Consider the following 26,351-nt stretch of genomic DNA (forward strand, 5'->3'; position numbering starts at 1 on the left):
AAAGGACCAGATTCCCCAGAGACTTTCTAAATTATTTTTTATTTAAGAATATTTTCAAAGTCTCCATTGCATGCCTGTGGACCCCATCAAAGCTTAACTGTCACTGGGACCCACGCGCTTCGGCCTAGAAAACCAAGCCAGACAGTTCAATTTACGTGTATTTTGCCGAAATTTCCAGTGGGCCCACCGACAAATTACGGCCCACATACCTTTTGGATTTGGGTCTCTACTGTAGTGGGCCGGCCCAATAGATTATTCAAATTATAAAAATATTTTAATATCTAAATGGTAAATATAATCGTCAAAATTCTATAATTGTGGGATATATTTTTTTCCTTTGAGGAGGTTTGTGAAAGAACGAAGAAAAAAGAAGAGAAGAAAAACGAGCGAAAATCTTTCATTATTTTTTTCCAGGAAATTTTGGATTGTGAATTTTTTATCTGGAAAGGCGAAAATATTCTTTAACGATTTTCATTCGACTCAGATCTAGGGTTCTTTTTTCGTGTTCTTGTTCATCCTGATTATCGCAGATTGTTTTCCGAGACGATTCTTTTTGTGGTCTTTGATTTGGATCGATTTTTCAATTTTGGTTGATTGGATGATGGTTTTTCTTTCTTGACGGAAATTGATTTTGATGGTGGATTTGAGAGGCGCAGATGGAAAGGGGGCGGATGAACGGAAATGGGAATTGTGATTATAGTTATGAAAGCAATGGTTATCATTCGTTAGATCTAGTGGATGTCTATGGAGACAGCACGCTTGATAGAAGAAGCTCTGGGAAGACGTCGCAGGTTGCATCTTCTTCGAATTGCATCGTGCATCCGGTTTCTAAATTAGATACTCTTGCTGGAGTTGCAATCAAGTATGGTGTTGAGGTAAACTACACTTCAGAATTTTGAATTAGTTTATAGTATATAGAGAATTTTTTAATTTGCATTAGGCTGTAATGGTCTCAAATTTATTTCAGTCGCCGTTATGATGAGAAAACATTATGTTGCCTTTTCTCCTCTTTTTATATTTAGATTTTTTTATAATGAATCTACAAAGCTATAATTACTCTCTTTCCTTTTTGGCCTGGCATGATTTCTAAAGGTACCAGATCGATGACAACTCATTCGTACCTGAAATTTTCTGCTATGACGAAATGAGAATTATGACGGATTTTTATTGAAAATTGAATGAACCAGAACTTTTCCCCCCCTCCTGAGATAATCATTGTACTAGCATGGACCGGTACAGATGTTTATCAGATCTTTCCTGTTTTCCCATAGTCCCACATAAAAGGGGCGGAGCGGGAGTTTTTGTTGGGTGGCAAACATTTGTGAAATAAAATATTAGGGAAAATATCTATAAATTCTGGGATTACACTAGCAATTATATCAATTTATTTCATATGGATAAAGTTACTCTTTGAAAATCCTCCATCCAGCAATTCTAATGATCCATTTTGTTAATCCTACTAGAAGTGAGTCAATGTGACAATTTAGGAGTATAAATGAAATGAATATATGTTTCATACAAGATTTTTCAAACGAAATTTAATGGAGGTATAAACTAATACACTTCTGAAAACTTAAGATTTTCATTGATATTAGTTCAAGGTTTTAATTGGCACAATTTTTAAAGTTTAGGAGTATAAATTGATATTTTCCTCTAAACTTAACCAGCCTTAAAATCACACAGTAATTTTATAGGAGAACTGTAATATTTATTGAAAAAAATCAAAATTCAAAGGGTCAAAGTTCTTATTTCTAAGTTATGTAATGAGAGTTCTAAGAAACTTTAGAGTTAAAAGAAAACTACGCCTTCTATACTTAGCTCCCCCACTGACTACTTAGGGTTTGCTAATTGGCCAATCTTATGAATATCGATTTTCTTCTTCTTGTGATAATCGTATAGTAGAAAATTTCACTCCAAAGTCGGACAGTATCTTTCATCCACCATCGATGCTATTTGTGATATTGTTTATTGGGTTATCTCAATGAAAATTAGACTGCTTGTGATCTGGGTATACAATGCAGATAGAATACAGTTATCACTGTGTCTTCAAGTATAATTTTTTACAATAAAATGAGTCTTTTAAGATGAAACTGTAATTGTTGTTTATGGTGATTCGTCAGGTTGCAGATATAAAGAAGATGAATGGGCTAGTCACAGACTTTCAAATGTTTGCTCTTAAATCTCTGCAGATACCTCTTCCTGGAAGGCATCCTCCATCTCCTTGTCTATTAGAAGGTCTAAACACTCCAGGGTATGTGTTTGCTGTTTTGATATCTATCATATTGTTTCCACATATTATTGCACAAGAATGCTGTGAGTTGACTCGTTGAGCTGTGTTCAACTCCGTGTTTGAGCTTCGTATTGACTTGCAGAATAGTTATCAGTCACATAGGGCTTGAGGTTAAGGTTGGAGTTCAAGTAGTATTTCTATCTGTAAAACTGTGCTTGGAGTGACCAAAGGGAAGCCATGATGAAAGTATAAATGATATACTAGTGGAGCTAGGGCCATTCTTTTATGTTTGGTGGACGCCTTGGGGCTTTAATGGCTCTTCTTTTTATGATGGGAGGTCATGGGTTGGAATAGTGTATACTGAATAGTTCTTTTGTTAGGAATTGTTGGCGATGGTTGAAGAGTGGCACTGATTGTGATTTGTGAGTGTGGAATGCTATATAGTGATGGCATATATCGTGCTCAGGTGGTTGGATTATACAAAATTGAATGTCAACAAACCTCATGTTGAATGTACAAAGAAATTTAAAAAGTTACAATTGTTATGAATAGTATACCTAGAGTCTCATTCATGGCCCATCCATCATAAATATAATGCAGAGCCTGTCAAATGTTAATGTTTAAGCATAGTTCGCCAATTTTGATTTAATTCGCCAAAACTTTGCTTGTATCTCTTTATTCCCAAGTGTGTAAATTTCTAATTGAAATTTATCCCAAGTGATGTTATTACATTATGTCCATTAAAATTCAATAAGTGGATGATTATAATTTTTCATCCATTATGTTGTGTTGATAAGGGAATCCTTTTGCAGACAGAGCAGCTCCGAAAAGACTCCAAGTCAACTTCTTTCATCGGAATTCTTCGAATCTTTCCAGTCCCTCAAATTGAAGTCTTCCGATCAAAGGGTGTCCCCAGCCATGAGCTCTTTACAAGGTTACTATGGGCTTAAACCATCCGATCAGAAGAGCAGAATTGACGGTTTCGAGATGGCAGTGTACAGAAGCGGAGTCTCCCATTATTTAGAAGACGAGCCTGTCTCTGGGACCCCACAGCATTCGGATTTACTAACACATCACCATCGAAAATCCAAGAGCTTAGTGAACGGATTTCTGGGTGAGAAAGGAGAGTCAGGCGATCCGCAATCTGCAGAAGCCGGGGACGGAGATCCGAAATGGAGTGATAAATTGATCAGAAGGCGCCAGAAATCTGTGGCTGACTTTTCGAATTCTCCCGAAATGCTCTTGAAAGATGACAACAGCAGTGGTGGTAGTAATGGCTTCTCATCGTCAGCTGGAAAAGGCTTATTGGCTCAAAGACCCAAAACTTCTAGTAGAACTAATTTGGCGAGCGACAATGAAGTCGGATTGATTCCAATTCCAATTGGTCTGGGGGATTCGTTTGTGGCTGCCGATGGGTTTGCTGCATTCAGGAAGTCGTCAAGTACATCAAGTTTGCCAGATCAAGAAAATGGCATCACTTCATCAATCTGGTCTCAGGCAATTTCAACTGCTTCGAGACCGATATTTGATGGCTTCCCAAAGCCTTTGACAGGTCGAAGAAACAAAGCTGCACTTGATTAGCTCCATCTGAATTTAAAAAAGAAAAAGAAAAAAGAAGGGGGATAAATTTTCTACCAACTCTTGATCCGTTATTTATCAGAGGTTTGAATATGCCGTCTTTTATAGTTTTAAGAAAGAATACAACTATAGAAGAATTTTTTTTAAAAAGTCAAATCACAGGTCCATTTTGGTTTCGAATTATTAGTTCCTTAAAGATAGAGAGATTGTTTTTGAGAACACAACACAACAGTGAATTGATGGAAGAACACATGCCATCACGTGCTCACGTCTGTTATTTTGTAGGAAATGTATATTAGTTAAATATGGGTCAACTCAGTCGAAACTTTGAAAGGAAAACAATTTTTTTTAAAAGCGTGATGTGTTCAGTTTAATGTATTAGTTGATACTTTTTTGCTATTTCCCTTCCGATTTGTTGAAGATTATTATAATACTACTTTAATTTTCACTATGGCATCAAAATCCAGCTCTCATTCACTGCAATATATAAAGTTTTTTCCTATACATATATTCATCAATTTAAAATAATTGTGAATACCAATCGAATAAAACTTTAAAACGTAAACACTGGATAATTTTTCTTTATCCCACTTCTGTATCTTAGAAATTACAATGCCACTTTCAATTAGAACAACACATTCAAGTAGAGAGCAAATAAGGTACCTCTTTATGAATTGTGCATGATTGTATACCAAAGTCCAATACACCACACCGCTGTTTTAGAAAGTTCATTAAACTGCGCCAAGTAATGAATGAAAATTCTCTCCCAAAACCAAAATGCATACAGCCAAACTTTCAAAGCAGACCACGTCCACTTAAAGTAAATCTAAATCTATCAGATGCAAATTTAAAAAAAAAAAAAAATGCCGAGCATATAAAAAGAGTTTTATGTTTTAAGCATCAGTGCGAGGATAAGGAGTTAAAATGGGGAAATGAAGCTCCTAATTGAACTATTTTGATTATTTTTAAATGATAAAGAAATTATTTTAGAAAATACTTTAAGACGTGAGGGTTGAGAAAAGGGGAATGATATCATGTACAATATAATGAAAGTATTGTATTACATAAAATCTGAAAAGTTGTTTTTTGAGTATCTGGGGACTACCTTTACAACGGGAGTCTGCATAATAAGGAAGGATCAGGCACGTGTGTTGGCACAATAATCCATGTTAAATATAGTCTATCTCAACTTCGCAGCTGTGAGCTATCTCCATGGATATAATGCGACTCTCTCCTCTTTTCCCGGGTTAAAGTAAACATGTCTGAGAATCTCAAAAATTGTTCATCTTTCTCTATCTTAAAATTCTATCAAAACCTGTCACAACATATGGCCACGGACACCCATATCATTTACCGAATACATCATCATCATCTGCAAGCCAAACTAAACATACTCATACAAGCTAGGACGCCCTCCAAATGAATACTTATATTAGTACATAAGTTCCCATACAAACATCAGTGAACAAGCACTTATTCATAGTCTAAAAACTTCTCTGATTTAGATATTATGAGCACATCTAGATAAGTAAGACATGATGTGAAAACTGTTGTCACTTTTTTTTTTTTTTTTTTGGGGGGGGGGGGGGGGGGGGGGGGGGTGGGTGGGTGGGTTATATTATCATACCGATAATTAATCTTCTCTATACCAAAAAGGAAAAAAAAATGTACAACGTCCTTTGCACAATGATCATCAGGTCATTTAGTAAGGCGCATATGGTGACTTAGCACAGTAAGATCAGAGGGGTAAATAGAGTAGTGGCTGCAGAGATGGACGCAAGAAGATCAGAGAGGGAGGTGGCCAAATAAAGAACTGGTTGGTACGGTTTAATCATTTCTCTGAACACCCCTACCATATAGCAGTGGATATAGCATTGGCAAAAGCATTTTGTAAGAGGAAAAATACCAGAGGAATGCAAGAACCTAAGCCTTAACCCTTTCAACTTCCAATACGTAAATATACAAACATATGTTCATTGTCACGAGTGTTCCCAACACCGACAGAAGGGGGTTCCACTGCCAGTGATATTCAGCAACCAAAAAATTTAAGAGCTTGTCCTATGATCGAATGATCAAGTCAACCTCTCACTCTATTTAGGACTGAAGTTCAGAATCCATCCACACTGGCAAACTCCATGGATGCTGACCACCACCCTCAGCTACAGGATCCTACATAAAACCTCCAAAGAAGTTGCCAATGTTGGCACTAAGGGTAGATTCTTCGGGTGCAAAAACCGAAAACCAAGTCCCTTGTCAATCAGTCTGGCCACCTTGTCCCATTTGACATGCCTTTTCCCCTTCAAAAGACCTAATAATTCTAAGATTGCAGATTTGTGTAGGTGATTAATGGATGGTCTCTCTGAACCTATAGGGCTATAATACAACCTTCCCCCAACTTGACTTCCAAAGGTCTAGTTGATGAGGCTGCTACATTTTCCTTGTTCAAGCACAATGCTTTAATGTATGCTAGTCAGAACTTCCCAAGAAATCTGTCAGCATATTGGAGAAATCCTTCAAGTTGGATAACAATCCCCAAGGCAGAACGCAGAAGATTGGGGAGGTTTTTATGCTAAATGGATTTAGAGATTCCATATTCAAATAGCAAACAATTGACATAGATATATGCATTATGCTGAAGTCTCTCCAAAGTGGTCTTTTTGTGATGAAGCTAAATGGTGAACCCAGAAGCCTACTTATAAAAGCTTTACAGAGCCTCAGCCTCGAAAATGGTACAAGTGTACTTTCTTACGAGAAGACATACGACTTGGTGATACGCCTCTCATAGAGATTGTTCCAGACCTTCAAAAATGCTCTCTCATCACATGATGAGAATTCTGAAGAAAGCCTGGAATTACAACTTTTTATTATTTTATCTATATATTTTTTTTATAGATGTCGGGACCTGGGGTTTAGAAAGAAACACGAGAACTTCATTAGAATTTTCTTGTCATATACACAAACCTTTTCTCTCATGAATAACTGAACTTCCATCAAGAAAAAGATGAAAGAATACAAATATACAAAATAAAGCCCACAAAAGAGAGCTGAACTATAGAAAGGGCTCCAATCAAATGAAACAACACCAAGAAGGTAATTATAGAAAGACCTTGTCATTGAAGCCGGGAGAGAAACAAAGAATCTAATAAGAGACCAAACATCATTAGATGATTTCTCTTGGCCCTCGAAGGTTCTTTTATTCTTCTCGCCCCATAGGCCCACAACTTTTTTTTAAAAGAAATGAAAAGGAGAATGGGTAAAAAAAAAAAAAAAAAAGCTTCTCAGACATCTCTCTACAACCCTAAAAGCCGACAAAGCAAAAGTCGAATGCCTTAAGAACAGCTCCAAATAGAACCAGCCAAAACACATCGCCAGAGAATATGATTAAAATCCGTGCTGCACTCTTGCAAAGAATATGACAAAGCAACCTAACAAAAGTTGGACTATCTGCCCAAGACCCAATTCGAAGTGTTCCTTCAGGCATAACCTACTGCACGAAGAACTTAACCTTTGTAGATTCTTCACCCTCCACACAAAGATGGAGAAAAAAAACACTCAATGATGAGGACTGTACCAAACACCAAAGCGAAAATTCCTCAAAGAGACGATTAATATAACCAGGGAATCATAAAGTGTAGGGGTCTGTTTCCAATTGCCTATCTTTAGCTTAAATATCTTCCTATACTTTGTTCGCATCTGAAAAGCGGTACAGTCAGATCCTTCCTTGCAGCGTATAACCCAACCAACAGTCCATTCAAAAGGATGAGCATACCTTCTAACTATGACCTTGTGCCTTCAGGTATCATATTCATGACGGAACCATCAAAGTTTCTCGACCTCATGTTACCATTGCCTAACCCCTTGAGGTACAAAGACTTAAAACACCACCTCTTCCATCTCACGTGCAATCCTTTCCATAATCAAACCCCATACATAAGAAATTTCTCATCAATTTCTCAATCGCCTTGCTCACTGTACTAGGGGCTCTACACAGGAACATAAAGTAGACCAGGATGCTGCTTAGGATAAACTAATTAAGGGTAAGTCTCCCACCTTTGGAGAAAAACCTTTCCCTCAAGAGTGAGCATCTCTCAAATCTTACCTATAACGTGGTCTCAAAACAAAAGAATACCCAAAAGATAAGGAGACCCTTGGGTTTATATGCAAGGGGGAAGACCAAAATAGGACGACGAAAAGGCTCCAACCTACCACCCCACCAAAGTCTCCAATCTACCAAACTTGATAGGATTACAATTTAGACCGAACACCAAAGGAAGTTTGCCGATCCTAAATCCCACCAAGGTCGCCAATCTACCAAACTTGATGCTATAGTTCTTTTGGTTGTTTCTTGGTGTAAATATTCTTCACTCTTTCATCACTATAGCTATAATTCTCTCCTTTAAAAGTGGAGGTTTTATGTAACTTCTTTGATTGGAGGCTTTGCCCATTTTCAATGAAATTATTTCTTCTAAAAAAAGAAAAACTAAGATTCAACCTTTGCCTCTATCAATCCTAAAGAACCCGAACAAAACTCTATTCAAATTAAGAAATGATTCCTTCTTTCTTAAGGAAAAAACATTATTTCATTGGCAAAAAGGAGATGAGACAAGGCCACCTTATTCTCCTCCATCTATAAACCCTCCAGAATGTTACCCGCCACTCATTCAAAATAAATATGTTAGTGGGTTATTTAATGAGTTTTGAGGCAAGGAGCAGCTCTAGATGCCCCAAGGCATAAGCCTCCAGCTTCGTTCCACTGCAAATTCCTACCAGTGGCTTATGTTAGTGGTAGTGGGTTATTTAATGAGTTCAACCTTTCCTTTGTTTATTATTACTGCTCTATATGGATAGGAATTAACGGTTTATTTTTTCATCTTTAGCTTTATTTTTTCTCTCTGAGATGAACATATCCCTACCCATTCACTACTATTTTATTATCGTTTACAAATTTACATCAAATAAATATTTTACGTGCTTCTTAATTTTGTTAAATTGTTTTTTTAGTTCAAAATTTTAATGTTCTTTTTTCTAGTATTTTCTTCTTAAACTTTCTCTTGGTTTTTTCTGTATTCTTATCTTCTAATTATCTAGTTTTTTAGATATCATGTTTAGTTCCAATTAAAGAAGTGATGTATTTCAGTTTTTCGTATGAAAAATACAGCATTAGGAATATGATAATTTTACATTTTTATGATTTTGCTCGCATCAACTCAATTTGAGAAAGAACCTCAAGGCCACATTAAGTTTTCTGAAACAATGAATAATTCTACCAAGGATGTAAATAGCAGAGAGGAAAGACCTCTTGAAGCACAAATGCTGTCCCTTCGGGAACATCCGATCTTGAAGCACAAATGCTTCTCCTAGATTTACCATTGATAAGAATGGAGCACTTAACTATCCTTCTGCAATTGTTTCCTTTTCTCAAAAAAAAAAAACTATCCTTCTGCAACTCTAAACCAGGATCTCCATTTGAACCCAAAATCCATCTCTGCAAGGATCTTATCCAAGAAATCCCAATCCACACATGGTTATAGGTCTTCTCAGTGTCAATCTTAAAGATACCCCTTCCTGCCTACGAGAACCATAACACTCAAATTCTCAATTGTCCTCGGGATCTATAACTCCAATGTAGTTAGTTTAACAGTTTTGGTTACATTCTCTCAAGTTTTTTAAATACATTCTCATCATTCAAAATATGTGTGTGTGCATATATAATATATATATTGTTTCTTCAATTCTCTACAAGTAGAGGATTTCTCTCCCTAGCTTAGATAGCGAACTTTATTTCAATTCAAATATGACATGTTTAGCCACATGGAAAAACTTCGGGAATTGAAGAATGAGTGAATTTATTCTGATCATGAAAATGCCATTTAAAATATATAGAGATTAAAGTGATCTTAAGCATTTGGACTAGCTACCTGAAATGCTACGAGAAACTTCCTAATGATGGAATAAATGCTATTTCAAGCTAGTTATGCAAAACTAATTACAAGAATCAAGACTAGATAACACTAACCAGGTCAGAAACATAAGCCTACACTTGGGAGCAAATGTTCCTGGATCAAGTTTGTCAGGATAACTACTATGTACACAGTTCAACCGAGAGCCTCCAAAAGTCTTGACAGCACCTTCAAGTTGTACAAAATTTATGCACATAGCTGATCTTTCTTTACAGTACAAATCAATTGGTATTCCAATTCCATATTGAGCACTGAAAGAACACGATGGAAGTATTCAACAGATGAAAACTCAGAGATTCAGAAGAGAATATGTAGTGAACATTACTACAATGATGCAAGAAAAAACTCACATTGGAAAGAAAAAAACACCTCTTATGTAGGCCGCCAACAATTAAGAGTTGAAATGTCTTGTCTAGACGGCAACATTTGAGGAATGCCATGACCTGTAAAAATGTGATAAGAGACTTTTCTCTATATAAAATTGGGGAAAATGTTCTATAAATTTACAGTTGTTCGTAAAATTAAAATTATGAACAATATAGCACAATAGAAAAGTCACCAGAAATTGGAGTTCCAGATGGAAGACTATTGGAGGCAGGACGCTGAAAACCAATATTATTTGGTGGTCGTTCATAAGGTGGTTGAAAATAGCCTACAAAGATGAATTATATAGCATTAGGATAGTTGATACTGGTAGGTAAGGAAATGTGAATATCAAATTATAATCTTACATTTGGTCTGTTCTAAGATGCTCAAAATCAATGAATGAGTCCATTTCAGTAGAGCATAAATTAAAGCGTAATCCTTATGGGACCAAAATAAAAATTGAATAGTATGTCTTAGATCAAACAAGCCTAGGAACCAAAAAATCCTATTTGGATTTGTAAGTTTTTGAGCAAAAAAGTAGAGATTTCTACTGGTTGGAGGTTTGAGTAAGTGCCAATTTGCTATGTGCTTATTTTATTTTTAAATGAAACCAAGATATAACAAATGTGTGCAAAAGTTGCCCCCACAAAACAAAATAAGAAGCCTCTCCAGATCGCAGAGGATCATAGAAAAACTGTATTTACCAAAGAACTTCTTGCGACTACAAAACCACCAAGACAGACTATACAAGTTGAACACCATTACATAAAACTTCTAAAGAAGCCGGATTTTCAGGAAAACCTTTCGACTCTGCTCCTTCCAACTACACCGAAACAGCACCCTTGCTGCACAATTCCACAACATTTTAGCCATGTTTTTTAACTGCCACCCCATGAGAGCTTCGGAGCCACTTGTCCACATTTCTGGGCAAATAGACTGATCATCCAAATTCATCCAAAAAAAAACCCAAACCTTGAACGCAAAAGGGCAGTGAGGAAGAGATGATCTACTGACATTGTGCAAACACTGCACATGGGGAGACAAAACCCAATCATGCAATTTCTTCTGAATCTTCCGCAGGGACAAAAGGAAGACAACCATCCTCACAATTTTAATATCCAGACCAAACTAGCCAGAGGGGATCTAAACTTAGTAAAAATTTCATGAGTTTAAAAAACACATGGAAGAGAAAGGACTCAAGGGGTCAAAGGATAAAAAAAACTGTCCTTCCCTCCCTCCCCCCTAGTTGAACTGAATAAACATCGTTGATAAGCCCCAACCAACAGTTGAGCTCTCTATGGACTTCATTGGAAACCAGTTCTGTGTTACAACAATCAGCAAAAGGCCCGTCTGTTTCTGAAATGCAACAACTATCAGGTAGAAATGGAGGGAGTCTTTTTTTTTGCGCTGGGGTGGGGGGGTAAGCACCTCAGCTGAGAGCTTGAGATGGTGTGGCCTAAGAGGATAAAAGGAGAGAATTCTCCAAGAATCAAATCAAAGTCATTATCAACCAAAAGTTAATGAATAAATGAGAGAGATTCTCTATTTATATATAGAGAAAATAAAAGCAAATTGAAACTAAATTCTAAATAGGAAACTAAAAAGAATCATGGAATTACCCAAGATTAACCATTTTTTCCCTAGTACTCCCTACATCATGAGAGATCAGTCCCACGTACACTAGCGGTCATGTTCTTCCATAGTGCACCATTAGGTGAATGTCCATAGCCACTTAAGGACATTTGCAAACTTAATGGTCCTAAAGTTGATTTTGAATTTCACGTTTTAAGGCCTTAGCAGGGACAGTAGGGATGGCTCCCCCAAAAGATAAACCATTATTGCGCCTCCCCTTACCAGACCTGCGCATGATAGGGCATTTTAAAACATTGTTATGGGAGTGGGTGATTTTGAATGATTCTAAAAATATATATAAAACAAAGGGAAGTAGCAGGAGTCCTTAGTGGTATATCTCCACACTTTGTCCTTCCATGGAATTAAATCTTCCAATGCTTCTTTATTTTAGAGAAGGAAAACAAAGAGCAATTTTTCTCATTGAAATGAGGCCGAAGGATGAACCCCCATTTAGTCACGATAGTAAAATATTCAGGACTTAAGATTTTTATTTGTCATTATCGTTGGATCGTTTCATGTTTTTCTGTGGAGAATTGACCCCAATACTAGTATTTGAATCTTGTTTATCTTTTGAACATTTTCCTTTATTAACCCTCATTTCTTTCCACGAAGGTTTATTAGTGTGAATATACATATATACCTTTATTTTAGTGTATTTTTATACAAAATGTGCCTCACAAAGAAATGTTTGCACTTTTAGGGTTTTCTTTGTACCTTGCACTTATGCCCTAGAGGGATACTACGTTTTAGCGTGCCTCAAGTGTTAAAAGACATTGCCCACAATGAGGTATTGAAACCAACAACATCCCAGAACTCCCCTTAAAATCTCTTAATGGCTCTAAAATGCCTACCATTCCTCTCAAACCAACTCCCTCAACCAAAGAATGGCGAAAAAGCATGTTCACCAAAGAAAAGCATCCTCCTGTCTGAAACAGGGAAACAACAAAATCTCATCCATCCTAGACAGCAATGCCAGAACAAGTCAACAATACTCCAAAAGCATCTCAAAATCTGTCTATGCATACCACCAACCCCAGAGGATAGCGTCAAGATTCCTACCCACGAATGGGAGCACCACTGATGTCTCGAAAAAAAAGGGAGAATGTTGATGCATGCAAAGTATTCACTCTTCCATGCAAGACCTACTAGGCAAAAAACTTAACCTTCTTTTGGACCTTAATCTCTTTTTTTTTAGGAAGAAGAAGAAGAAGAAGAAGAGAAAGAAAGAAAGAAAAGAGGAAGCAAAATATAATTTTTTTGAAAAGGAAACAAGTCCCTTTATTCATTAAGAAAATGAAGTGAGACTAATGCTCAATTTACAAGGAAGTCATAAGGATCAACAGGTGCACGATCCCCAGACTTGAACTTAGTGTCTTTTTCGTCCCTCAAGTGTGAAAAGAGACATTTTAGTCCCTAAAGTTTGAGAAATGGTTCTAAATAGTCTTAAATTGTTGAGGGCGCTAAGGGGGTGTCAACCTAATTGAGATTTCTGGTGCACCTGCTGATTCTTTTTGTATCCTTGTATTTTGAACATTAGTCTCATTTCATTTCATTTTCTTAATGAATAAAGAGACTTGTTTCCTTTTAAAAAAAAAAGATGGTCTTAAATTGTTGTTGACTAACAAAAATTGATGTGACGGTTAAGTTGACGACTGTATATGGCTGAGTTCGCCATTTTATTAATTTAATACTATATTAGAAGTGAGGTAGTTTCTTCCCATTCTTTCTCCTTCCCAATGTTTTTTCAAAGCTCAAGGCGCAATAAAGCGCAATCGTCTTCTAGAAGGTGTGAAAGGCAAAGACTCTGCCTTCCCAGAAGGAAGCCCTTAAGGCCTTAATACAACCTTTATCCACACCAATAGAGACTAACCTACTCAAAACATCAACTACTAGTAAAAAGAGAAAAAGGGATAGAGGGTCAACCCGCCTCAGATCCCTAGAAGCAAAATCCTCCCTCTCAGCCAATTGTAAAAGTTTACATTCCTCACACACAGATAGCACATTCCATTGGGTTAAGGCATCCAATTTATTTCATAATCTTTGTTTTGTTATCCGCAGTTGTGTATTTGGATCCCTTATAAAGTAGTAAAAAAAGAACACGAAAAAATAAAAAATAAAAGAAGAAGAATAAAGCCACGATATTATCACACCATATTTACGTAACTTCTCCCATCATCAATACATATCTAGACAAAGAATAAAGCCACGATATTATCACACCAAGATAGACAATGAAATATTTACATTTTAATACCTTCCTGGCTGAATGGTGGACCTGGATGTGATGGATTTCTCCCCCCGTTCATCCATACACCTTGACGACTTTCAGTTTTGAATTCATTTGAAGGCATTCTCCACTGTTCATCACTTAAAAACGGCCTCCGTCCATCCATAAGGGATGGCGAAGAATATGAATGATGGTATGGATGAGGAGGATGCTGCTGAACTGGAGGCTTAGCGTAAGAGAAATGAGTTGGTGGGTTTTGAGGTGGGCCAGAAAGCATCTGTCTTTGAATAAAGTTGGGGTTACCTTGCTGATATTGCTGATTTGGTTGAGAAACTGGTGTATTCAGATATATATCATTATGCCCATACTCTGATTGCCTTGAAGAATTAAATCCAGAAGGTTCGATAGAATTGCAGACAGCAGCTGGGACAAAAGAAGGTGCCTGCTGGCCATACATTTCACTTTTAGCAGAAGCATCCACGTGACTTCCATGAGAAGCATTTCCAGCCACCATTGGCACATGCTGATTTCCCTGTGGAAAAGACGCTAAGTACTACCATAGCCATAAAAATAAATTTTCAAGAAGTATATTGATTTCTTACACTAGCTATGCTGCAGTATTCACGGGGTATTGGAGCTTGATAAGGAAGCTGTCCTGAAGGCTGCTGTGAAGATTGAAGCGGTAATATCTGCTGGTTTGGCAAGGGAGGCTGACTGGGTACTGGTGGTTGGGAAATTAATGGTGGTGGAGGTGGTGGTGGAGGGCATGTAGATGGTAGAGGAGGAGGTGGTGGCAATGACGGAAGTGGTGGAGGTGGGAGTGGTGGTGGTGATGGAGAGGATGGAGGTGGAGGTGGGGGTGGTGAAGAAGGTAGGGGTGGGGGTGGAGGAGGAGAATCGAGAGGTAATGGTGGAGAACCTTCTGGCAGAGGGGGAAAATCTGAAGAAGTAATTGATGCAAGTTCTGTTGCTCTATCTGAAGACTGATGTTGAGCATCTATTTCAAAAGAACCATCACCATCCAACGACTTTTCATCCTTTGGATGGCCAGAAACATCTTCCATTTCAAGCTCTCCGTCCACATCCTCTAAGATCCGATGGCGCCTGTCACCCGGAGTAACTGCAGATGCTTCTGCCTCTCCAACACCATGTCTCAGTTCTATCAAAGTTGCATCAGTGGCTTCTTTACATGGAGTGGTAGGAAGATCCTCGTCTTCATCCTCAAATACGTGTGAAGATAAAAACCCAGGCAATTGGAATGTTGCATTGCTGATACAATTCCAGAAAGAGTCACAAAATGATTCATAAAATGCGAAAAATAGAAGGAATGTCACAAGAGCATGTTTCCATTTAATTTAGTTTTTGTTAGTACAAGAAACAAAATCTCAACAAACAAAACTTGTACACTGGTAAGGGAAATTTTATGTCCACCCTACCCCAAACGGCCAAGGAAGATTACCGACACACTTTCTAGAAGAAGTTCATCCGACCCCCAACTCAACATAATCCACTCCAGACAGAATGGTACAATCGAAACTCAATCCCATAGGAAAATATAACGTTGAAATAAGAAATAAACACATTGATGTATGAAATTTACAAAACGATAGCATACAATTATGGAAGTAAAATCACAAGAAACAAATTAGAGGAACTCTTCTGCCATACGAACCAACAAAAGTAGGATAAACATATGCATACTAGACAAACTATCCAAATAATGAAAGAGAACATCTTAAGACATACTCAAAGAAAATTAGCAACATCGATGACAATGTACAGATTGAAAACCAAGTACTGTGGCCAGGGAGGGTAAGTGTTAAAACCATATCGAGACATGTTGTCAACATGTCTCGAGGTTGCCAATAACGAGTTGAGTATATTTGGCTTGAAGGAAAATCCTTTAAAAGGGAACCAAAGGGAGAACTTGTGCATTCTGTCACTCCTAGCTGGAATTCCTTAGAAATGTTTGTTTAAAAAAAGAAAAAAAATCTTTTTTTGATCACTGCCACCTTAATGGTCTTTCAAAGATGAAAACCTCATCTGGACTTGCGTCAAATTAATGCCTGGCTGTCCAATCATTCTATCCATATCTATGCGTGTAGTGACTACGTTAATGCTTTTCTTTGAACTCTTATGCTGGAGAAAGCAACAAGGGTTCTTTTCATAGAATACAGATGTTCCTATTCCTCAGGAGCATATTGTTTTCGTACTTTTTTTTTTTAATTCATGGTATGAAATAACGAAAAGGGAGGAAGCCCCCATCTAACCTCTCCAATTGAATAAGAGAGTAGTAAAGCCATATTCATAGCTTTATCGGGGTGCAAATTACTCAAATCTTTTTGTAACTTGCTTCATGTCTCTTTGTGCTAAATGGAAGGTATTCTCAACTTCCTTAGCTCGGGTAGAGGATTTCCTCCCTCTTCTTTTGCATATTTTAAATTTTCAAATAAGATAATTTGTTATAAAAGAAAAAAAACAAGAGATAATAAGAGAACAAAAACAAAAGCCTTAAAATTCCCAAAAAGTCCTGGCCAAGTGGAACCCTATCGAGCAAACTTTACATTGAAGGCAAAAATCTTTTCAACTTGCATACAAGATTATTCGAGAATACAAGCCAAGAAACCAATCAAATATACTATCAACTTTTTGTACCTACATTAAATACTACCAAATTCCATACCCAATATAACATAAAACTAGATGACTTGGTATTCGAGAACATAGTAGTTCTTTGCTTTCTTTTTAAGGAAGAAAAGGCAAGGATGAAATAATATGCTTGGAAATATGGTATAACAAATTAAATAAAAATAATAATATAAGTTGAAAGCTGAGAGTAAAGTGAAATCCAGACCTTCCGTATTCATCAACAAGCATGCCTTCCATTTCTCTGATTGGATCATCTATGGCTCTCTCAGCACGAGATGGACGTCTGAGGGTGAAACCAATAGATGAATCCTCATTTGATACTCCTATTTCATCCATGTAACGTCGAAGAACAGATTCGGGTAGGATTTTCCTCTCAAGCCAGAGACGAAGAACCTGGAGAGAGTTCCTCAGGAAATATATTCAAAATTATTTCGGCATGATTCATAAGCCTGTAAGGACAGAAGTAAAAATAAGTACCTTGTGACACTGACGACGATTTTCACGAGCTCCAGCACCTGGTGGTGCAGCAGCCCCAAGAAGGCGAGGCAATGCTGCTTGAACTGTAGGAATGTAAGAAGCTCCAGCAATACCTAAGATTAACATAAGAAGAAATTATTATTTTGGTAATCCAATGGAAGCTGCCTTTGAATGCTCCATTAATCAATGAAATTTTCTTTCATAAAGAGTTAAAAAAGAAGAAACACGCCATGGTGAGAAATAGAAATGAAGAGCCTTGTATCATTTCATAAACATAGAAGTAACGTGTTTAGTATTCCCAGTGAAGGACCCTTTTACTTCTAATAACCAATCTTAAGTGCATCTACCTCTTTGAGTGTGCGAGCATTGTGTTATAGAATCCACAAGAAAGAAGAGATCCACTTTGCGATGAAAACTAGGTTCGGTCTCCAACTTCCGGATAAGAAGTTCAACAACCTACAGTTAGATAAGCAGTTAGACACTACAAGGCAACCAGAGATCTTCCAATGGGCATTTATTTGCAAATGATAGACTAGGTCATTTCAAAAGCCAAAACCACGACAACCAGGGTTCCTTTCTAGTTCACAAACCAGTCATTCTTAGGTAAATTTAGCCATCAATCCATAGAATCATACCCATAGCTTAATTAATACAGGGCAACTGCATATGTAACTATCATCCGACAAACTCAAGATGAAGAAGGGTGTAGGATATGGATAAACAAAGAGGGAAAAAGAAGAAGGTTTCATTTCTTCCATTTTGTCATTTATCTCACACACACACACACACTCTTAACAAAAGCAAGGTGAAATCTTTTAATGGTCATTCTAACAACAGCATTTTTAATCCAGGATAATCCAAATCAGGTTAACAGGCATCGCAGTAGGAGCCTACCTCATTGGCAATGCCATATCTGGCACAATCAATAGCCAACCGAGTTGCACGTCCTATACTTTCTTTAGTTCTAGATAAAGTCTCTATCATTCCTTCAAAAGCATCTCGTGCAACAGCTGCCTCAGTGCCACCACTCAGTGAATCTCCAACAGATCTGTGTACTGAGCTGACTCTTTTCTCCTCTACTTCTTCAATATCAATGTGATTTTGTGATGCTAATTGATGTCCTTGAGTTGATGGAGAAGCCACATCCTTTTGATGATAAGATCCCTTCAAGTCTGCCAGCATCAAATGGGTGGTACTAGATAAATGCGGCTGGACTGGAGTAGGACTAGGACTACCATGGACATCAGAGGATAAAATACCAGAACTAAAAATCCCAAGGACTGTGTGTGAATGAGCTTCCCTCCTTTTAGCTTGAGCAGCTGCAATTAGATGTTTCATGGACATGGCAGATTCCGTGACCTTAAAGTCACTGACTAAGTTTCTATTTATTGAGAATTTAAAAAAAAAAAAAAAAAAAAAAAGGTAGTTAATTTGAAAATCATTCAAAAGTTGAAGCTTCGACTCTATATAAGAAAAGAAGAAGAAGAAAGAAAGAAAGAAGATATTAAATGACAAACATTACTACCTTTCACCATGAAGATCATCATGATCCATAGAACTTCCCACCATGGTTGTAGAGTCATTGGCTCGTGATTTTGGAGTAGTTTTAGACTTCTCTCCAGAAGAATGTGACCTACTTTTTTGGAGGATAGATGACTTCTGAGAATTTGAAGTCAAAACCATGGACTTTGCGGAACCCCCCTGGGATTGTTTCTGGACACCAGCATTGGAGGCTTTGATTGGAGGTTTCACAGTCTTCGCTTGTTCCAAAGCTGTAGTGCTATTAGCTAACAAAGGAGACTTTTTCTGTTCCAAAGCTGTAGTGCTATTAGCCAACGAAGGAGACTTTTTCGGGGAAATCAAATTTGGTTTTGCCTCCTTAGGTGGGAGCTGCTCAGATCCTGATTTTGAAGGACTTTCAGAGGCATTAACAGCCACTGGTTTTTCTTGCTGGAATTCTTCAGTCTTAGGTTCTTTAGGAGATGAGGACAAACTCTGCACCTGGCTAGTTGATTCCTTAAAATGGCCATGTTCTGATCCACTAGTTCCATTAACAGTCATGGGAGAAGTAAGAGGGCTTTGATTGTGCTCATCTTTATTCTTACTAGCATCTGGACCATTTGAAGTTGCATCAATATTCCGTGAAGATCCATGAACAGGAGTCTTCGGATCTTCATCATCATCATCAAAAATGCAAACTGCCCTCCTTTTTCTGTTGGAATGATTTGCCAATAGTTTATCATTACTAGAACATGAAGCATCATACCTCTGTGAAAACGGACTCTTTTCATTTTTAGCATCATGAACGGTAGTTGTAGAATCAGACATAGCTTCGAGAGCTCGACGATGTCGCTTTGTCAAAGGCAACACAGTTTCATCACCAGCTGCAGAATTAACAGAATCTGAATGATGACTAGATTTTAAAAGGTTCTCTGATTTAAGAGAGGGCGTCAACCTTTTGAACTCGGATTTTTTAACGACTTTTTCATCAGCCACAACAGGTTTAGGAGAAGAGACAACCTTTATGTTGTTGCTGAGTGATCCCTTACTCTCTCCTATGTCTCCTCGCTTCAACTTTTTGGCAGGACGCAAACTTTCACTCGATCCCAAATCAGATTTTCCTTGTCCAACCTGAGGCATTTTCCCAGTACTAGCTTTGCTTTTGCCCTGTCCCTGTTCCTTAGGACTGCGCCTGGTGTCTGCCACACTATCTTTACCCTTAAAATGTTTTTTATCCCTTGGCAGGTCTTTAGTCTTTTTCCCATGGCCAGATTCAGAATTTGGTTTAAGAGTTCTAGGGCCATGCTCCTTCGTAACTCCACCAGAAGTAAGTTTGCCTTTCTTTCCACCCTTCGAATCCACAACAGATTCTGGAAGATTGGGACGATTATCAGAAATTTCGCTCTTAGATGCTGTGACAGTAGAGCCTTTGCTCTTGTGGTGTTTAGCAGCAGCCTCTTGTTTCTTCTTCGAACTAGCACCTTCCTTTTTGATATTTTGACCGTTAGTTGTAGGTAAACTGTGGAGTTCAGAAGGCTTTTCTGTTTTAGTAATATCTTTATCTGATTCAGATGTCACTGCTTCATTCTTTGGTGCAACATCTAATATACTGTCTTTCTGCTCAGAAGAAATTCCTGAAGACGAATCATCAGACTGATGCGGTTCTGCAGTAGGCTTGATGTCTGGAACATTAGTTTCACCTCGTTTTTGTGAGCAACGCTCAAGTCTAGAGCTATAGTCACCTATGCCTTCATTTACAGCATCGTCATTTGATTCTGCAGGACCCAATTCATCCTTCAAGTCAACATCTAACTCATTATCCACAACCTCATCAGTGCTGGGAGCACCACTTTCAGTTTCCAATCTATCCATATCAACGCTCATACCACTAGTTTTCTCTTTTTGTTTTTCATCAAACGCTGCACATATTTCCCTCACAGCTTGAGCAAATTGAGTTGTTTTACCTTGGCAACGAGCTGATAATTTATTCTTTTCCACAATGGTGAAGGCCTGAATTTCAGCAGGGGCTACAAAAGCTCTGTGAATTTCAATACATGGATAAAGATACTATTAAAAAGTGTAAAAGATATATGTGTGTCCATAGCACATGAATAAGGAGATGAGAGAAAGACACAACAAGTTTATTGAGTACTATAGCACACAGGAGGAGATAAAAGAAAGACCTACAAGAAGTGAATACCCGTAAAAAATGACGGGTGGGTGAAAGAAAAGAACTGGAAATATGACCAATTAAACGATGTTAACATTTGAAAAGAATATGGAAAAAGTACACATCGTTCTAAGTTAAATTTAGCCATCGATAACAAAGAATGTCGCAGAAAGTATTTTAAACCTTTGTACAGTTACAAGAGTGTATTTGAGAACAAGCCTTGACGCATCCAAACTATGCACGTACAAAAAGGTAATGCCAGTAACCAATAGTTAAAGTTATTGATCAAGTGCAGCAATCAAATTCCCAGAAACTTTGACAGAGTTACAGTTTTTGCAATTAAAAATTTAAAGAAGAGGATAAATAAATATAAGCAACCCTATGCCAAACAGTGCATGCAGGAAGCAATTCTCTATGACAATTACAATGAGCGGTACATACCCACTACCAGTATCAAACACCTTTCCAGGCTAATGATCTCATTTATGCAGTCTACACGGCAATTAAAAGCTAAATGCATAAACTAAGTTTTTGTTTATGAGATAGAGAGGGAAAAGCATATACACATGTCAAGCTTATTAAAACAAAAAAACTAAGAAAGAGATACTTACATTTCTAGCGTTCCAAAGAAATGGACAAAACATTTCTTCGGGTCAGGAGATCTCTCCCAGTCCTCGGGCCTGCTAATCTGTAAACATAACACCATCATACCCTTATAACTCCAAATGGCTAAGTAGTTATTCTTGCTCAAATGAATTGATACTCCAAAACCTAGCCACACAGTTACCTTCTCTTTTTTATAAAAACAGCGTAACAATTAGCTTACTACCCCCCCCAAAAATGCTCTCTTTGACCTCAACACTCAATAAAATAATGCCAAGAACATAGGATCATTAACGCTTTTCTTTAGACCTGAGTGATTAAACCTTCCAGTAATCTTTCCATATTTTTATTGTAAGCAACCGGAGCCCTTTATTGTAATTTACATTTTGGTGGCTTCTTTACGGTTATGGTTATAATTTTTCTTCTGCCTCTATATCCAACTTCCATTCCTCCTAGGGAAAGAAAACTTTTTTTTTCTAAGTACAACAGTTGTGGGGATAGTGATTGAACCTCCGACCTCTAGGGGCGAAGGTCATGCCAATTACCACTGAACTTAACCAAGAAACAAGACTTATTGGCCCAAGAGAGAGAACGCATGATTATGTCCTGATCCTAGTTCATAACCGCATACCAAAAACAATATATATTCTCGCATGAGATTTAACCAAATACTTCCATAACCATCTACCAAAAAGAAAACAAAAACCCCGGAGTTGTAACACAAAATACAATCTTGAGGAATAGATGGATACGAGTCGAAGAATTAGAGGAAATGAACAATAACATCAAGCTCGAAAAGTTCTTAAAAGGCCAAACATCGAGTGAGCAACACAAAAACGCAAATAGTATACCATTGAAAAAGGATTCCAGTATGCTGAAAGAAGAAGAGAAGTAGGATGAGACAAACAGGAACGGAAAAAACAAAATTAATCACAGCACCACCTCAACACTGATGAAACTATTACTGCCTGAAAAAACAAAACACACTTCCCAAATTGCAATACACCACATACACGTAAACGCAACAGCGTATTAAAAAGAAAATGGGAAAAGGAAAAAAAAGATATCGAAGATTATACCTTGGCTGGCCAAGGAGGAAAACCCTTAACCTTGGCGAGGACAAGATCTCCCAAACTAAGCTCTCTATTGGCCTTGGCTTTATTTGCTCCGCGTTTCCGACCCGGAGCCATGGTCGTTTATATGAACAACAACGAACAAAAAAAAAACCCTAAAACAAAACAAAAAAATCAAAATCGACGACCTCGGGGCAAAACCCAAACCCAAAATTTCAAAATCCACACAGGCCGAGAAGTATCCACAGGAAAACGCGGAGACGATGGAACCCTCGCCGGCGGTGGATGGCCCCGGCGGTGGTAGGGCTATAGCATCGGGGGCGGAGGGGGGGTTTAGCGGCGGAAATTCAGAAGTGTGATGGAGTGGGAAGGAGGAGAATTTTTGGAGGTGAAGCGGTGGAGTGGAGATGATTTAGAGGAAGATTTGTTGGAGGATTTGAGATTTGGGATATGGGATTGCTTGTCGGAGCCGGTGCCGGAGATGGCGTTGAATATAGAAGAAAGTGAAGTGCAGTAGAGAGAGAGAGAGGGTATTTGGGAGTTTGGGAGAGATTTTGGAGTCGGAGAGGGAAAGCGAGAGACAAAAAGGGAAAGCCAGAAACGTTGAGCGGAGAGAGATATCAAAGTTGGCTCATAGGGTTGTCTCCCACGGCTCCGCCTGCATCCGGGTATACGAATGTAGTTGACCCGACCCGGATTTGAATGCATTTTTATTTTGGAGCAAATTGCAAAAACCTCCCTGAAATATGGTGGTAGTTATAATTGCATCCTTAAACTTTGAATTGTAAATTGGGCCCCTAAACTTCTAAAAGTATTCAAATTGGACCTTCAAACTTATAATAATGGTAGAAATTAGACCCACAAACGATAAAAATTGAACCTTCAAACTTATATAATTACTATATTTTATACAGTTAGGGATGACAAAATTCCCCGCGAGGTCGGATCCCCGACCCATTCAGGATGGAAAATTTTCGATTTGATCGGGTATGGGGGTCAAACCGTGTAAGAATGTATCAGCAACAAGGATCATTTAAGCACTCTAATTCATTCATTTTGGCAAAATATGCATGCTCTTACAGAAAACAAGTGAGTTTCATGACATACCTTTCTAGAACCTCTTCAAAGCTCGATCTCCAGCTGCAATCTTCTCTGAATCTTATTGCAAACCACCTCAAGATCTTCCCCACTATCTCTTGATGCTCTAGATTGAGTTATGAGACTCAAAACAAGCTTGAATCAATGGATGATGAGAACTGTTCATAACAACAATCTGGTTGAAGAACACTTTGTTGAATTTTCTCTAAAATTCTCTCTTGATTGCATGCCCAAAATTCACTCTAAACTCTTCAATATATTGTCCACCATCATGCAAGGAAGAGAGTTGCATGAGTTGCAGCTTATGCTTGGAGTAACACAAGGTAATAGTGATGGCTTTTGTGTGAGCAAGTAAAAGATGGATAATGGATTTCCATTTTGTGTATTGCATTTTCCAATTTTTCAATTTTATCTCAAAATCAAAATTTGATATTTCCAAAATCCATTTTGATTTTAAAAACTGAAAAATAAAATTAATTTCATAAATTATTTTTTAAATAAAACTTAATTAATTTAATATCAAATATTAAATTAATTTTTACACACATCCATCTTTATATATTTAAATCATATTTAAATATAAATTCTCCTATTCCGTTTAATTTTCAAATTAAACACGTGATTATATCTCATATAATTACTAATTCTCTTAATTATAATCTGAACGTTTCAAATTAACTTATCACGCTATTCTATAGCTATTTCATTTACAAGTTAGTAGGGGGACCTCGTGGACCTACAGAGCATGAGCTTCAACGATTTGAGATTGATTGGCTAAACTCATTAGACCAGATTAATCCTCATTCGTTAACTAATGGGTCACTCCACTAAAGCCCATAGTCGCACTCCCCGATATATTATGTCCACATGATTTAACCATAATCAGCAAGTCGACCATTCACAGGCTGTTCGTAATAACTGTTGGGTCAAATATCTATTTTACCCCCCGAGATTACGTTTTTATTCCTCAAGTTCCTATTGATTCTCTAATAAACAACCGGTTTGTGGTCCAATCACTAAACCAATCTCTCTCAGCCCAGTAAGAGGGTGGGGCCCATTGTTCATAACTTGGATTCAGTACTTGAGAGAACAACCTTTCTCCCATACCTAAATTGGGTAGATGTGAACTCTATCTTGCACCCTATATCACCAGCTATCTATTAGGTCTTACCCCTGAAATGGGAGTCTTGTTGAGTCGGCGTTATCAAGCCAACCCTCACTTATGCAAATCTAAGGGTAATCCGAATAAACAGGAGTTCAAAGTTAGCTCAGGATTAAAATCGAGTTACCTAGGTCATCTAAATGAAATAGTTAGTCTTATATAGTAAATAACGTTATAAAATAAGAGTGACTTATTTATTGGTTTGGTCTTATGCAAACTCATTGCATAGAACGCCCCCACTCCTCATGTCATAACATGTACATTTATGATCACATCGTATGTAGCACTTTACAGCTCTTTGTAACAACTACAGAATAGACCGCATCTAATGATGTTATCAAAATAAGATACCCAACCTTATTCATGTACCATAGATCATTTTGACTATTTACTTGAACCTGATTCACTTTTATGTCTCCACATAAAGTTTAAGTACTCGTGCAATAGTCATGAGTTTTAATTTATTGGATTTAGACTTTCTTACAATTTATGAAAACAATAATAAGTATATTGATTATAGAAAATGTTTATCATTTTACAAACTGCGAGTTTTAGGATAATTGAGTCTTCGATCGGAGATGGGAAGGGGATCCCCACCCATCCTTGACCCTGAACCCGATCCCTGCCCTCACCCTGATTTTTTTAATTATTAACACACACATATATATAAACTACTAAAATAGTAGCTTGTTTCAGTTATTTTTTTTAATTTTAATTTTCTAATATAATAATTTTTATAATAAAAAATATTAAAATATTTGTTTAATTTTTAATCTAAACAGATATATGTAACAATAATACTAATTTATTACATAAAATTTACAATTTTAATGTAAATACTGATTTTAGTTTATTTTAAATAATAAAAATAATAAAATAATAAAATAAAAAGCAGAGATTTTTTTTTCGCGAGGACCCGAATCCCCGACCCCATAAAACGGGGATTAAAAATCCTCGTGGGGACGAGGATGGGGAGTGCATCCCTGCCCCAACCCCATTGTCATCCTTATATACAGTTATATAAGTTTGAGAGTTAAATTTTAACATTTGTATAAGTTTGAGAGCTCAAATCCATTCGATAATTAACTTTGTAATTTGTGTCAGAAATACGAGGTTGTTTGGCCCACCAACTTCATAAGTTGGTATTAAAGTTTTATTTGATAACGTTCTCGTTTCCTATTTTTTGTTTCTCATTTTCAAGAACTAGAAACAGAAATATGTTTAGTAACTATTTTCGTTTCTTGTTTATTGAGAAAAAAAGGAACAAAAATAAAAACTTGCTAATTTTTGTTTCTCGTTTCTTGTATATTTTCACTTACATTTTGTCATATTTCATAGGTTAAATATAATTTAAATAAAATAAAAAAATATATAACATGCATTAAAATATAAGAATAATCATCAAATATTTACATTATCAAATACACATCTGTCCCGATGTAAAATTATTAATAATATACAATTTTTTCTATTATTCATACGCTGTTACAATTGGATTTGGTATATTCTTTCTCACTCAAGTCATTTATTTTAAATGATGTCGATTCAAATTTAACTCTATTATATTATTATATAAATGTCGTGATTGTGAAAATATTAAAATGAACCTAAATGAATATCTTAATA

The 26,351-nt window shown here is 37.1% G+C and overlaps 2 protein-coding genes across 10 annotated transcripts; one reads left to right on the forward strand and one right to left on the reverse strand.

The window, feature by feature from the left end:
• The first annotated feature begins 286 nt into the window (after positions 1–286).
• Positions 287–4,270, forward strand: LOC120092022 (uncharacterized). The gene is made up of 3 exons (XM_039050214.2): positions 287–875; positions 2,121–2,251; positions 3,043–4,270. The coding sequence occupies exons 1-3, from the start codon at positions 657–659 to the stop codon at positions 3,809–3,811; spliced, it is 1,119 nt and encodes a 372-aa protein (XP_038906142.1). The 5' UTR covers positions 287–656; the 3' UTR covers positions 3,812–4,270.
• On the reverse strand, positions 2,869–23,098 carry LOC120092021 (ENHANCER OF AG-4 protein 2-like). 9 transcript variants are annotated; one of them, XM_090307119.1, is made up of 15 exons: positions 22,472–23,098; positions 21,401–21,477; positions 18,645–20,657; positions 18,014–18,500; positions 17,467–17,575; positions 17,120–17,232; positions 16,848–17,035; positions 14,596–15,262; positions 14,021–14,525; positions 10,328–10,420; positions 10,138–10,211; positions 9,825–10,019; positions 4,914–5,123; positions 4,472–4,544; positions 2,869–3,817 (listed from the first exon to the last, which is right to left on the reverse strand). In XM_090307119.1, the coding sequence occupies exons 1-11, from the start codon at positions 22,580–22,582 to the stop codon at positions 10,141–10,143; spliced, it is 4,434 nt and encodes a 1,477-aa protein (XP_090163245.1). In that variant the 5' UTR covers positions 22,583–23,098; the 3' UTR covers positions 2,869–3,817; positions 4,472–4,544; positions 4,914–5,123; positions 9,825–10,019; positions 10,138–10,140. The 9 variants fall into 9 exon arrangements, with proteins under 9 accessions (XP_090163245.1, XP_090163243.1, XP_090163250.1 ...); XM_090307117.1 differs by having other exon boundaries at positions 10,119–10,211; XM_090307124.1 differs by having other exon boundaries at positions 14,011–14,525.
• Between the last annotated feature and the right edge of the window lie 3,253 nt (positions 23,099–26,351).

Source organism: Benincasa hispida, chromosome 11 (assembly GCF_027475165.1).
Source record: "Benincasa hispida cultivar pf3 chromosome 11, pf3_genome.v1.1, whole genome shotgun sequence".
NCBI classification, from domain to species: Eukaryota; Viridiplantae; Streptophyta; class Magnoliopsida; order Cucurbitales; family Cucurbitaceae; genus Benincasa; species Benincasa hispida.

What these genes read in the sequence shown, in the direction of transcription:
- LOC120092022 (XM_039050214.2), top strand. Translation starts at nt 657, where the DNA reads ATGGAAAGGGGGCGGATGAACGGAAATGGGAATTGTGATTATAGTTAT. An exon ending in CAATCAAGTATGGTGTTGAG is followed by an intron (nt 876 to 2,120) that starts GTAAACTACACT and finishes GTGATTCGTCAG; the next exon opens with GTTGCAGATATAAAGAAGAT. An exon ending in GAAGGTCTAAACACTCCAGG is followed by an intron (nt 2,252 to 3,042) that starts GTATGTGTTTGC and finishes ATCCTTTTGCAG; the next exon opens with ACAGAGCAGCTCCGAAAAGA.
- LOC120092021 (XM_090307119.1), bottom strand. Translation starts at nt 22,582, where the DNA reads ATGGCTCCGGGTCGGAAACGCGGAGCAAATAAAGCCAAGGCCAATAGA. An exon ending in GATATGGCATTGCCAATGAG is followed by an intron (nt 17,576 to 18,013) that starts GTAGGCTCCTAC and finishes ATCTAACTGTAG; the next exon opens with GTTGTTGAACTTCTTATCCG. An exon ending in ATCGTCGTCAGTGTCACAAG is followed by an intron (nt 17,036 to 17,119) that starts GTACTTATTTTT and finishes AACTCTCTCCAG; the next exon opens with GTTCTTCGTCTCTGGCTTGA.